This window comes from Ailuropoda melanoleuca, chromosome 19 (assembly GCF_002007445.2).
Source record: "Ailuropoda melanoleuca isolate Jingjing chromosome 19, ASM200744v2, whole genome shotgun sequence".
NCBI classification, from domain to species: Eukaryota; Metazoa; Chordata; class Mammalia; order Carnivora; family Ursidae; genus Ailuropoda; species Ailuropoda melanoleuca.
In genome coordinates, this window is record NC_048236.1 from 12966308 (window position 1) to 12980890 (window position 14583).

The following is a 14583-nucleotide window of genomic DNA, read 5'->3' on the forward strand; positions in this document are numbered from 1 at the left end:
CTCTTCTCTAACAATTTATTAGAGCAGCTCTCAAACTTGCCTGCACAGAACCACTTGGGGAGCTTAAAAAACAAAACCCTGATGGTTAGGACACACTCCAAACCAATTAAATCACAAACTTAGGGAATGAAATTCAACCACTAATATTTAAAAATAATTTCTAAAGCTCTATTACTGTCAAAATTGAAAACCACGAAACCATTAGCAATACTACCTCCCCTCGATTGCCAGATTGATTCCTGTATATTAAAAAAGGGATAATACACAGATTTGAGAGAGTAGCTAGTCTCAACAATCTCCTCACTACTATGCCATAGAAAATTTGCTCTATTTTTGATTGGCTGGTGGTTAAATTTCTCACAGACCCATCTCAAATCATATCTAATCTGCTGGAGCCCCGAACTACAATCTCTCCACTTTTCTTTTTCTCTTTCTTTCTTTCTTTCTTTCTTTTTTATGCAGTTTCTTACTTCTGGCTTGACATGCTTTAGTATTTTTTTCACCAATGGTTGAGTTTTGCAGACCATTTTGTCAGCAAATGATTTTGTTTTATCTTCATTAATGTATAATGGTTTGGCTAGGTATAAAATTCTAGGTTAAGTTATTCTGTCATTTTGCACATATTTCACTATCTCTGGTCTCCATTTTGCTGATGAGGATTTTGCTATCTAATGGTAATGCCTTTATAGCAATTTTATAGTAATTTGTTCTCTATTATCTTTAGGATTCTCTGTTTATATCTAATAGTCTGCATTTTACCATGAGAATGTCAGGATTTGTTATACTTCTTTAATTTTACATTGATGTTTTTCTTTAGAGCTAGAAAATCCTCAAGGCACTAGTTCATCAAACCTATCTCTCACATCTAATTTCCCTTTTATCTCCTCCTGAAAATTTTGTCAGGCATTCTCTCTTAACTTCATTTTTAAAAGTTCTATTAATTTTTTCTGTGTTTGATTATTGCAATTTCCTTAAATCCTACTTCCAGTCACTCAAACCCCTTTCAACTGTATGTAAATCTGCTGTTCAATGCAATCATCGCTTTCATTTAATAAATGCATTTTTCATTTCAAGAAATGTTTCTTCTTGTAAAAGCTTCATTATTTTTTTTTAATAAAGAGCTGTTCTCTTATGTTCTTCCTTTTCCTCTTTACGTTTAGGAGTTAATTTACAATCTTCTATTCAGATTGTTCTATTTCCTTCTTTTCTGTTAAAATTTTCCTGTTTTTTTTCTTTTGCTTGTTTTTTTTTTAGGGTACTTTGTATCATCATGTGGTCTATTATTTTTTATTGTGTCTTTGGTGATTTTAGTTTCTGTAGGAGTTCCACGAGTGTCTTGACTTATTCAAATGTCCCTATAAATAAGATCTGGCTTCCTTTTGTCCTTGTCCTGTGGACTTTACCAGTTCTTGGACAAATTTCTAACAGAATTTCTTAATTTGAGTTTCCAGAATACACCACAAGTTCCACTGACTTTGCATTCACAAGGAGGTGATTTCTGGCTCCAAGAATAATCATTTTCAAATCCATGCTTTAGTAGAATATCTGTCTTTTCCCCATGTAGACATTAAAATCCCATTTTCAAGCCACTAGGGATTATATCTGAAATAGAGACCCCATGTGCTAGTGGCATCAACCTGCATGCTTACCACACTTTCTTTGATGAAATCTGAGGACTTTCTTTTCTGACTTTGGCTGTATGTTTTAAAAGTGGTTATATTTATGTGTTTGAACAAAAAAGGGAGTCTGCATCAACTCAGTGCCCCCACCCCCCCGCAGTCTCTCTCCTTCATCATTACGCAGATAGATATCTGCAGGAACAACTCCAAATCTCAGGAACATTACAAATTGATTTCCTGATACAGTCACATGGCATATTAAGCTCAGTATTTCCAAAATGGTGCTCATTCCTGTTTCCCCCGCATTTGCCATTAAAAAAAAAATAATACAGTCATTTTTCAGAATCTGTTATTCCAGATCACTTAAAGGTCATCTTTAAGTGCTTTCCTTGCCTCTGGTCTCATATCACTCATTTGTAAACCATCATCTATTGACAAAATAATATGACTACAGCATAGACCTGTTTACATAGTTTTACACTTTGAAAATCTTTAGTGGCTTGCCATTGTCTGCCAAAAAAACTTGGTATTCAAGTTCAGCAATTTGTGAAACTTCAACCTAACTTTCTAACTCTCTCCCATTACACAGCTTTAAAAACTCCCATGCCAGTGAAAGTAAGCTTTTTCCTGCTATCTAAATATTGAGATTTCTCTTCACTATGCCTTTGTTCTTTGTAGATTTCCTGCCCCACCTGAAAAAGCCATTATTTCTGATTATGCTTCCATATATTTACCTATCTTTAATGACTTCATTTTACTGACACCTTCTGCATTAAGTTTCTCCAAATCACCTCAGAGAAATTTAATAAAGTATCACTTTAACCCTGTGTAGTATTTGTCTGTATGTCTCTTAATGTATTTGCTTTGACAAATAATAATTATTTCTCTATATATTATTCTCCAGTATGCTTGAAACTCTTTGAAGGTTGGCTACGTTTTGTCATATTCTATACAGTATCACTAGACAGTACATTATATAAAACACTCAATATTTCTTGAATGAATTAATCCACAAACGTGTTAAGGTGACATTTTCATCATTTGAATAATTTTCTATGTAATTCCTAATCTTTACTCTAAATGTAGCCAGAGAAGATAGCATATATTTATGAGCTCAGAGTTAGAACAATATTTTAAACATTATATAGGATGATAGAATAGTAAAGGATTTGCCAGCCATATTGAAGCTCATTGTGCTAAAATTAAAAGCACAGTGTTAGAATAAACTCTGCAGATACAAATGTGAGTTGTTTTATTTTTATTTGTGTTAAGGCCATTTGTCAGTATTTTGCAAAATCATGCTAAAAGAGAAACTGAGGCATTCAAGTCTTTAACAACTTTACCTGGTGAAACTGAGTCACGAAAAAGTACCTACAGTGAGTAGTAAAAGTACCCAAGCCTACCTTCCCACAATTATCCTATATCCGTTAACCATTCTGGCAAAAAGGATGAGGAAAAGCCTGGAATAAATGTTGCAAACACTTTGAATGGAAACAATCAACCACTGCTATCCTCAGAAGAGAAAAGCAATGCCAAGGAGATGACATGTGATGTCAACTAGACATAATTAAGACATTTAAATGTAGGAGCTGTTTTGATGCAGTCATGAGGAGTACATCCACCTATAAACAATACAAAATAGCGTTCCATTGTTAATAAGCCAACCAAAGGTGGATTGTGAGAGCCTGTGAAACTTAACACTGTGGCTGGTGTAAGAAATAAAGACTGTCCCTTCGTCTCAAGGAGCAATTCTGCTAAGATGATCTTTTAGCTCCCAAATGCTAATTTCATGAGAAATGAAAACACACATTCTTTCCTCAAAGGCTCTCTACGAAGGCTGTTTAGACATGACCGTACCAACACAGCTTACACATATTAACTACTGCCGGCTATGTGTTATTCTGATACACAGCAGTGCCAGGATAGTATGTAAGGCTAAAAAATGTATAAACCCTCAAACCATATGTATGACAGAAAATAGCTTTAACAGATGTCTCATTTTTAGAGTTTTATGTACCATGTTTTGGTAAATGATGCTTTGAATTGCTCTTCTAATTTTTCTGCCAGGCCAACACAAAGGCCTCAGTTTAAGAGGGGCTGGAAAGGAACCTGACCAATAAACTGTCCACTTAGAAGATGGTGCCATATATGCAAGTGAATTCCCTTGGGGTAGATCATCCAATGGAAGGCATTTACTATATGAGTCATGAGAAACACTAAGTGCCAGTCACTGTGTATGTAAAAAATTGAGACTTAAATAAGGACGCTCACTGTCACGCTCAGTAATATTGCTGTTACCTTCAGGGTCAGGATCAGAATCCGTAAGGACCTGCTGTATCAGAGGAGGAATGAGAAATACAACATGGGCAAAATGACCTAAGTGGTTAGGCTAACAAACAAGCAGTCTGCAAGTTCTTGAATAAATGGGTGTTATAAATTATCTTTCAAAAGGGAAACCAGTGAAAACTGACCACTTAGAGGGAGAGGGCTGTGCCCTTACTTCACGACAGTTAGAAAGATTGCCATTTTAAAGGTTAGAAATCACACAGAGCTAGACAACTAGTCGAAAAATTAAGCACAAGAATTTTCTCACATCATGGGTGCTTCATCAAGGAAACTGGTCACTGATACACATAATACAATCTTATTCAGAGGCCTTTAAACCAGATTGGATTTTTACTGCTCTTGGCTAAGAAGAAAGTAGGTGGTGAGGGGGACAGATTAAGAGATGCAAAAAATATGCACTCTAGAAAAACAAAAGCAAAGATGAACTATTCAGACTATACCAACATAAAAAGCTTTTGCACAGTGAAGGAAACCATCAACAAAATGAAAAGGCAACCTACCAAGTGGGGGAAAATATCTGCAAATGATATAACCAGTAAGGAGCTAATATCCAAAATATATTAAGAACTTATACAACTCAACATCAAAAAAAGTAATAATCCAATTAAAAAGTGGGCAAAGGACCTGAATGCATGTTTGCCCAAGAAGACATACAGATGGGCAAGGGACACATGGAAAGATGCTCAACATCCTGAATCCTCGGGGAAATGCAAATCCAACCCCAAGGAGATACCACCTCACGCCTCTCAAAATAGCTAGTATCAAAAAGATAAAACAAAACAAACAAAACATCAAGTGTTAGCACTGAGGTGGGAAAAAAAAGAACCTTTATGCATTGTTGGTGGGAATGTAAACTGGCAGGCACTGTGGTAAACAAAGTGGAGATTCCTCAAAAAATTAAAAATAGTAATTCCATACCATCCAGTCATTCCACCACTGGCTATTTACCCAAAGAAAACAAAAACCCTGATTTGAAAAGTAAAACATTAATCACATCATAGAACTGCTTTTTGTTTTTCTGTATCTAAAAGTTATGTATGATTATCTGTATCACTTTAATGACTAATTTGTCTTTTACTCCTTATTCTCATTATTTTGTACCTTTTTTCCGGGAATTTAAGAAATTCAGCAGTTACAGTTCACAGTTAAATATTTTTGCATTGTGTAATTTAACGATAGATGGAGAATTTTGTTTGACTTCTAGGAAACTGTTACAAATATACTTCTTTTAACTTTCAGTAGGTTCGGACTTTCAGAGTAATCATGGATCAACTCATTTTAAGTGATTTTATAGGAGAGGCCTAAGACGTTATTATGTAAAAAAAAGTTTTGCTTTGTTATGTACAACTACTGACCTTGTGAATTTGTACTATATATCTATAAGCATTTTAATAGTAAAATTAATAATGGCTCCTTAGTGATAGTTTCCTTTTTTAAATTAATATTCTCACAAAGACAGAGAGCATGTGATTCTTGTGATTTAAGTCGATACTTCAACAAAAAGGAATAAAGCTAAATGTCTGATATATTAGAGTACTAACTTCATATCTTGAGGCATTTAAATTTTGAAAGGATTTTGACAAGCCAAGAGATAATTATTTCAACACATGCATTGATAAAAATAGAGAAAATGATTACATTTATCACAGACTTATTTTTCGTTGCCTTTTTCACTTTTAAAAATTAAGACAGATAACAGAAAAATAACCCACATATTTTAAACATATGTCTTATGAATTACATATTAAAAAAAGGAAGTCCAAAATGTAGACATTTCATTGTTCATTCATCTATAATGTATATTCAGCAGCAGTTAGCTGACTTTGCATTTTATGTCAATGATTTGGCATGGTATGTTTTCCCAATGTGTCCCAGATGTTATGTGAAGTCCTGAGCACATATAAAAAAAATGTGTACACATGCATGTGTATATGTGTGTTTCGGGGGAGGGGGAATCCAACAATAGTCCTCATAACTTTAATAAAAGCTGCTACTTAAACCCTATGAAAGTTAACTATTTTTATAAAAATTAAATGGTTTTAGTGAGCATTTATAAAATATGTACTGCCTTATGGCCTTTAATCTGACGGCTGATGACAAATTTTCTGGACGGTGATCAAGTGCATGTTGATACAGCTGCTGCCATGTTGCCACAGTAAGACAGGCTGCAGTGTCTACGTCAGTTTCAACTGGCTGAGCAGGACTCTTTCTTAAATGACTACTGATGACCTATGACTTTTAATAATGAGTATCTAAAATCTCGACTGCCAGTAAAAATAAAATCTAATTTAAACTCTGTAAAAGTTTGGGGGAAGGAGGAAGATAATTCTCAACTGCACAAAGAGAGAACTCACATACTGAAAGGCGTCTTTCTAAAAATGAATAGTGTTTCAGAAAATCTACGAGTTGTGCTCCCAGGGAACAAAATCTGCATTGGAAAACAATGAACTCTGCTGATTGCACTGGACTGTGGGTCACTTCCTATCCATCTTGCACTTCGTACCCTTCTTATCGAGGCCTGGCAAGCTTTTTCAGTGGTAGCGTGGCTAGAAGTTTCTTTGCTGATGGGACAATATTAGTTGCTCAACAATTGGTATTCAAGAGGATTTAGGGTTTCTATTACATACTACATTACCTATTCTACCTTATAAAGAGAAAAACTAAGATAATAAAATATATTATACAATTTAGGTTTACATCCATCTTTTTACATTTAAAAAAAAAACCTTGGCATTTCAAAAAAACAAACTTCCTCTCTGAAGTGCAAGCTACATACACACTTTACTTTGTATGGTTATGCATTGTTTTCAACTTCCCAGTAAGCATGACTCTACTGTAATACATACACTCCACATTTAAACACACATTAAAATAGAACAGCGTCTTCTTTTCCCCTTCTTTCAAAGGAAAGAGAGACAAAACAACTTCTCTATGTTTGAATTTAGAAAATGATAGTACATTTCTTCTATTTGATTGTGAGTATTCACTTTTGCCTTAAAAATACACATCCTTTATTTTCTATGGAAACACATTATCTTGGTTTTTAAATTTCTTTTGTATGTGCCTTCCATCATATGTATACATTTCAATTACAAAAACAATTCTGTATTTTTAAACTCACGCTGGAAACTATTACTATGGAGAGAGGAAAAAGAAGGTAACAGAAGTGAGCCAACCAACAAGATAGCTCCCTGTGATGTATTCTAACTCTATTTTCTCCACCAAATGACCTTGAGTGACTTCTAACCCTCTTCTAATACGCTCAAAATTGGGTCCGCTTGCCTTTTCATAAACCACGGAACCTTCCCTTCCCACTCTGAATTTTGCTCACCTTAACCAAAGGAGATACAACCTGCATCTAAATCCAATTACAGCTCCCAGGCTTCTCTTACAAATGCCATGCATTTTAATTTGTTAATAGGATAAGATTATCGTATCTCTATAATTATAAAAACCAACAGAAAACTGGCTGTCTTAGAAATAGTAACAAATAATGTATTACACATCTCCCAGAGCACAGGCCTGGGAGCAGAGCCTATCCGCAGTCCATGCTGCCACTGCTGGATCCGGAAACAGGCAAGAACCAAAGCAGGTCTCTCTCTCCTCTTTCCCCATTTGCCTTTGCTTTCAGATCACGCAGTGGAAAAGGGAAGTTGGCTATTGAGGGGGAGGCTGAATGGGTGAAATGACGGGCTGAATTTCCCAGGGCAGCTCAAAGGCTCAATTTTACATTTAACATACTCTATTGAAGTTCTACATAAAATAGTATTTGAAGAAAAAGTCATGGTTCTAAAAAAAAAAAAAAAAAAATTAAAGCTGTGGAAACCACATTAGATGATTCCTTCCCAAACACTACTATGAGTTTACACAAATTCATCAACCCACAGTAGGCTGAGATGAATAGATGGCTGCATGTGGGTAAGTATTAATAAAATGAGTAACAACGTCATGTTTGCAATGTCAAGTTTGCCTCTGATCTTAGCCGTGTTATACACTTCAAAGCTAGATACACTAATAATTATTAAGTGATATATGCAAGATGTATCATTATGTAGTGATGGCCCTGATCATACAAGGTACAAAAGATACCCTACATATATTATGAATGGTAAAATAATGTCTACATAGTTCATAAATGAGCTTACACAATAGATATTAACTAAATAGCATTTGTGGGATTCCATAAATACCCTCGTGCTGGAATATTCATGTGCCTTGCAGACTTAACAACCTCCTCAAACTTCTCCATACTTTCTTCAATAGAACAGTTAATATTCTTCTTGCTAAAGGATTCAGATGCAGCACCAAAAACTGATATCTCAGTGGCTCCAGCAGCAACCTGAAAAAGAGAATTTCAAGGCAAAAACTAGTAATTTCAAAAATGTAAATGACAGCAATAGAACAAATATTAACTACTCAATAAAAGCATACTTGTGTTAACATTTGCCTTGGAATTTAAAATTAGAGGCTGCTCATCCTGCCACATTGCTATTTTCAAATTTAAAAATATTTGGTGATAATAACACAAGAACTCTCCAAACTGCCACACTCATAAATCTGAGGCACGGAAAACACGTGATGATGTTCCAATTTAATTTTACCTTTCCTAAATTATGTGCTGGCTCCAGAAATATCTTAACTGTAATTATGGAAAATACTAGCACCCAATAAAACCTTTTAATATCTATGGGAAACATTATTTTTAGACCAATTTTTAAAATAGAGGATAGTAAATGCTTTCTGTTCTCGTCTTCCTATAACCTGACAGAAAAAAGTTTTTCCAATTCATCATTCAGTCTGTGCCCAAAATTTTCTTCCCGTCTCTTAAGCTAGCTTCCGTCATTTCATACCTCGACTGCTACAACCATACTCTTGTGTGTCTAATGTCTTAATCCTCTTGCCAGTCTTTAAATCCAAAATATAGAATAGAATGAGTATTCTTTGGTTCTGGGGTGTAGTGTTCTATATATATCTATGAGGTCCAACTCGTCGAGTATGGCATTCAAAGCCTTTGATTCTTTGCTTAGTTTTTGCCAGGGTGTTCTGTCTATTTCTGATAGTGGGGTGCTGAGGTCCCCTACTATTAGTGTATTTTTATCTATATGTCTCTTTATTTTGGTTAAGAGTTGGCTTGTGTATCTTGCTGCTCCCCTGTTGGGGGCATATATATTTATAATTGTCATATCCACTTGTTGAATGCTTCCTTTAAGAATAATATAGTGCCCTTCTGTATCTCTCTCTATGGCCTCTAGTTTAAAATCCAGTCTATCTGATATGAGAATTGCTACTCCAGCTTTCTTTTGAGGTCCATTTGCGTGGAAGATGGTACTCCATCCCCTTACTCTAAGTCTGAATGCATCTTTGGATTCAAAATGAGTCTCTTGTAGACAGCAAATGGATGGGTCATGTCTTTTTATCCAATCTGCAACCCTGTGGCGTTTTATAGGAGCATTTAAACCATTAACATTGGCACTGAGAACTGAGAGATAGAATTTTAATGATGCCATGTTACCAGTAAAGTCTGTATCGGTTGTGACTTGCTGCTCTGTATCACTCTTGGGGCCTTTTTACCTTTATAGAGCCCCCCTTAATATCTCCTGTAGGGCTAGTTTCGTGGTTACAAAATTGGTTAATGACTGGCGATTCTGGAATGTCTTTATTTCTCCATCAATTCTGAATGACAGCTTTGCTGGATAAAGGATCCTTGGCTGCATGTTTTTCTCTGAAAGAGCTTTAAAAATGCCCCCCCAAGCCTTTCTCTCATTCCAGGTCTCTGTAGACAGGTCTGACGTAATCCTGATACCTTTGCCTTGGTACGTGAGAAATTTCTTTGCCCTGGCCGCTTTCAATACTGTATCCTTGGATCTAATATTTGCGAATTGCACTATGACATGCCGTGGCGTAGGTTTGTCCTGGTTGAGCTTGGATGGGGTCCTCTCTGCCTCTTGGACACGAATGCTTGTTTCCCTTGCTAGATTAGGGAAGTTTTCAGCTACAATTTGTTCAAATATCTCTTCTAGACCTCTGTTTTTCTCCACCCCTTCAGGGATGCCGATGATTCTGACATTGGATCGTTTCATAGAGTCAGTAATCTCCCGTAATCTACATTCGTGGGCGTGGATTTTTTTAAGACCAGCTTCTATTTTCGTTTTTTCTTCTACTAACCCATCCTCCAATTCGCTAACGCGTTCCTCTGCCTCGGTGACCCTGGCCGTCAGAGCCTCTAGTTTTGACTGCATTTGGCTCATAGAATTTTTAATTTCTGTCAGATTCGCTCTCATTTCTGCCCTTAGGGATTCTATATTCTCAGTAACATTTTCGTTAATACTTTTTTCAAGTCTACTCATCATCTTGACCACTGTTGCTCTGAATTCCATTTTCTGATAATTGTGATACATCCATATGTATTAATTCTGTGGCAGAGGCCACAGGCTCATTATCTTTTCTAAATCCAAAATATAAACCTCATCATTCTTCCCCTTTGCCATCTTTTGTCCTTGCCCCAGGCTTCTCCTGTGACTTGTTTTCAAACACCAAGTTTCCTTGCTTTCCAGCTGGATTTTTAGACTTTCTATTAATGTATCTCTAGCACTGTGCAAGACTCTCCTCTCTTTCTGATACTCTTAATATATTAAGAAAGAAAATCTGTCATTTTTTCTCCATCTAAAAAATATTGGTTTCTAGTCCTCCACCCAAAATAAATTTTTAACTTCTGAAATTAAAATTCTATTTATTTGAACACTTAAATGTGCCGGTATTGTTGTTAGTACTTTGTGTGCCCTATTTCTAACCCATAATCTTATAAACTAAGTATCATTTTGCCCATTTTACAGATGATAAAACTGTGGCCCAAAGAGGCGAAATCACTAAAGCTACTAAAAGTTCTGATGTCCTGCTTTGAGCACAGGTGTGCCTAACTCCCAAGCCACTGGTTTCACTCCATTATCTGCCCCTCCAAGCTATCACGAGGGCGTATACTTAGTANGCGTATACTCAGTATTTTGTCAAGGTGGAGAGACATTCCTTACTCTGTTAGGACCAGTGACAGCAATATTTATAATTTCTTAAAATGCCTCTTTCTTTCTTTACAATGGGATAAAAAACATTATATCAACATAAACAAAAGAAGAGTGGTTTTAACAAGCTACGCAAAAGGCGACATATCAACTAGCACCCACAACCTCAAATTTATGCAACACAGTCCCAAAGATAAAAGCGAAAAATATTAACACCAGAAATTGCTGCTGCCGAACTTTTACAGTAAAGCCATGTGAGCAGAACACTTCAAGCCTTTACTTAAAATTGCCCTGATTCTTCTAGTATATGTCGTTATTAAAACTTTTTGCATATAAATTCTTAAGTCACGTAGGACTGGAAAAAACCAACCAGAAGGGGAACAGGGAAGGTTGTTAGAGGCAGCTGCAAAGGACAGGGATTAGCTTCACCTAGAGGGAGGGAACAACAGCATCAGAAAGCTGATCCAAAGAAGTTGACAAAAATGATCCACTATATAATAAAAATAATTACTATAGTGAGAAATGTTTAAATTCTGTATTCCTTATTTAAGAGGGAAAAACAAAATATACTTTCAAAAGAATGTCATCAAAATGGAGAACTGTATTTTTGTGTTTTGATTCCTGAATGGTTAAACTGGAAGGGCCATTACTGTGGAACACTTCGGTCCCTAAAAATACCCTGAGGTTACAGACTGCACTGTATTCATGTGCCTACATTAGAATAGCATTTATACAGGGTAACAAGGAAGCAACATCTGATACCATTTTAACTACTGTTTAAAGACCTCAAAACAGTAAAAAGTATATTGATAAAAATGATCAGGAGCACACTTACAGCACGGTGAAAACCCTGAAGATTAGGAGTAAGGACAGGATATCGAACTCCTGGGTATTGATGAATGCCTTTCATCACTTCAGTGTGGATCAGCCATCTAAAATACAAAATAGTTATATATATTCGACTTTATAAATATTTTATTGAGCTTGTGTTTGGTTTTATAGAAAAGTTATAATTATACATGCAATTGTTAGAAATAATAGGCTATGCCAATGTAGCTAAAGATAAGTAGTTCCTAAAATCATAAACACATAAAAACTAGATCTAGGCTTAACTTATTCACATAATAGGAACTGGCTAAATGACTGATTACAAATAGTCAGCAATTCTTAACTTTACTATTTTCATTTGACTGATTTTTAGCCTCTTCCTTTCATTTCACAGCCCAAGTTTCAAATAAAATACCCTTGAGATCAGGGAGAGGGTTTTGTTTTGTTTTGTTTTTAAGATTTTTATTTATTTGTTTGTTTCTTTCTTTGAAAGAGGGAGAGCGAGCCAGCACAAGAGCAGGGGGAGGGACAGAGAGCAAGGGAGAGAGAGAGAGAGTCTCAGACTTTCTGCTAAGCATGGAGCCCAAATGTGGCTGGATCCCATGACCCTGAGATCATGAACTGAGTAGAAATCAAGAGCCCAATGTTTAACTAACTGAGCTACCCAGGCACCCCTCCATTGGGGAGTGTTTTAAAGGAAATATGCTACGCATTTGCCTTCCATATGAAAATTTTATGTCTAAATAACTTCCAATATATGAAATTTTAGATTATTTAGTAAAAAAAATTACATGTTTGAATAATTTAACAAGGCTGAGATCCTATTATTTGGTTAGCATAAATATTTTAGTAATAGTGCTCTATGCATTACCATCATCAGATTACTATTTATTCTCATAATGCAAACAAATGCATACAATGGAGTACATAGTAAGAAAATTTAACCCATCCTTCCAAGTCTGTTTTCCTATATTTTCTATGTATTTTTCATAGGAAAAATTTCTATGAATTTTAAAAAATCAACTTTAAATTAAAAAAGCACAGGTTGAGTTCAAAAAGAGGAAAGGTTGGTAGGGTCTAGGGAAGTCACAAGAGGTATGAGATACAAACTGCAGAACATGACTACGGAATATTAAAATTTTAAAAGACAGGGGTACCTGGGTGGCTCAGTTGGTTAAGTGGCCAGCTCTTGATTTTGGCTCAGGTCATGATCTCAGGGTCTTGAGATTAAGCCCTGGGTCAGGCTCCATGCTCAGCGGGGAGTCTGCTTGAGATTCTCTCTCCCTCTGCCCCTCTCCCCCTCTCGCTCTCTAATAAATAAATAAATCTTTAAAAATAAATAAAATTTAAAAAGCGGCCACAGCAATATTTCCATCCTACATGCTCTTCCAGAAGTGCAACAGTCCCTATCAAGAGGTGAAGTGTGTTTACCTCCCACTTAAACCTAAGCAGACTTGTGATTGCCCCAAGCAACAGAGTAGAGCAGAAATAAGAACATGTGACTTGAGAGCCCAGGTTATAGAAAAGGATACAGCTTCCATATGGCTTTCTTTCTTCTGTGGGGGAGACAGTGAGGGGAAATTAGCGAACATGCGGTGAGAAAAATTAGCTTCTGCAGGCAGGCCATGTGCAGCAGCCCATGTGTAGAGACCCGCGTGCAAACTAAGGCCCCCAGACAACAACCAGCATCACCCCTTAAATTTGTGACTAAAAGAGCATTCAGATGACTTTAGCCTCCAGCATTCAAGCCACCCAGATGAAGCCCCAGACACTGTGGACCAGAGACAAGGTGTCCTCCTGTGTGTGCCCTGGTCAAATTCCAACCCTCAGATTTTGTGAGCATAGCAAATGTTTATTTATACCACTAAGTTCTCAGGTAGTTCATTACACAGCCATAAAAACTGAAACAGAAAAATCAAGAGAGTTGGAAAAGAGGGAGGGATAGGTACAGCAGTAGGAAAGCATTATCTTGCTAGAGAAGATTATGGGTAAATAATGCAGGAATAGATTATAAATGAAGACAGAGGACCACACACTGTGATGTGTCCTCAAGTTACATTCACATTACTCTAAAAATACGGAATTTACCAGGAAGGCAATAGAAAGCCATAGGGAATGGGTGTTGAATTAGCTGAAGACTGGATAAATGCAGTATTTTGGAAAGATCAACCTGGGAGAGATGCAAAGGGCAGTCTAGAGACAAGTGAGGCAATTCTCAGGCAATTGTGAAAATTCGGCATGCAACAAGTTCCAGAGGAATGGTACTGGAAATAGAAGTTCCCAGGAAAAATTAATAGGACACACTGGCTAGTAGTGTAAGGGAGATGACTTTATTAAAAAATGTAATCCCTATTATTTTATAGTCTTTTAGAATTATTTAGCATTTCTGCATATTTCAACACAATCTTTCATTACATATCTATGAATTTAGCCTTTCTGTCTGATGCTGGAGTGTGAGGTCTGCCTTTCTGTGTCTCTTTCTCACACACACAAATGTACATGCAAACATGTACACACAAATTATAATAAAAAAATTAGAGGGGGAGAGGAGTTAAGATGGCAGAGGAGTAGGGGACCCCTTTTTCAGCTGGTCCCCTGAGTCGAGCTGGATAGGTACCAGACCAGCCTACATCCATGGAATCAGCCTGAGACACAGTAAGATACATCTGGATCTCTACAAATGAACATCTCCAGCGCTGAGTATTGAGGTACGAAGCGGGGAGCCATGAATCTGCGCACAGATATCGTAAGACAAACGGAAGGAGGAGGGAGCC

General features: G+C 36.4%; 1 protein-coding gene across 1 annotated transcript in view; it reads right to left on the reverse strand.

The window, feature by feature from the left end:
• The window catches only part of HMGCLL1 (3-hydroxymethyl-3-methylglutaryl-CoA lyase like 1), a 193417-nt gene that overhangs the window by 101839 nt on the left and 76995 nt on the right, over positions 1-14583 (reverse strand). Inside the window, 3 exon segments of the mRNA XM_034648104.1 lie at positions 8156-8304; positions 11817-11903; positions 11905-11913. Of these exon segments, the coding sequence (XP_034503995.1) occupies positions 8156-8304; positions 11817-11903; positions 11905-11913 (245 nt within the window).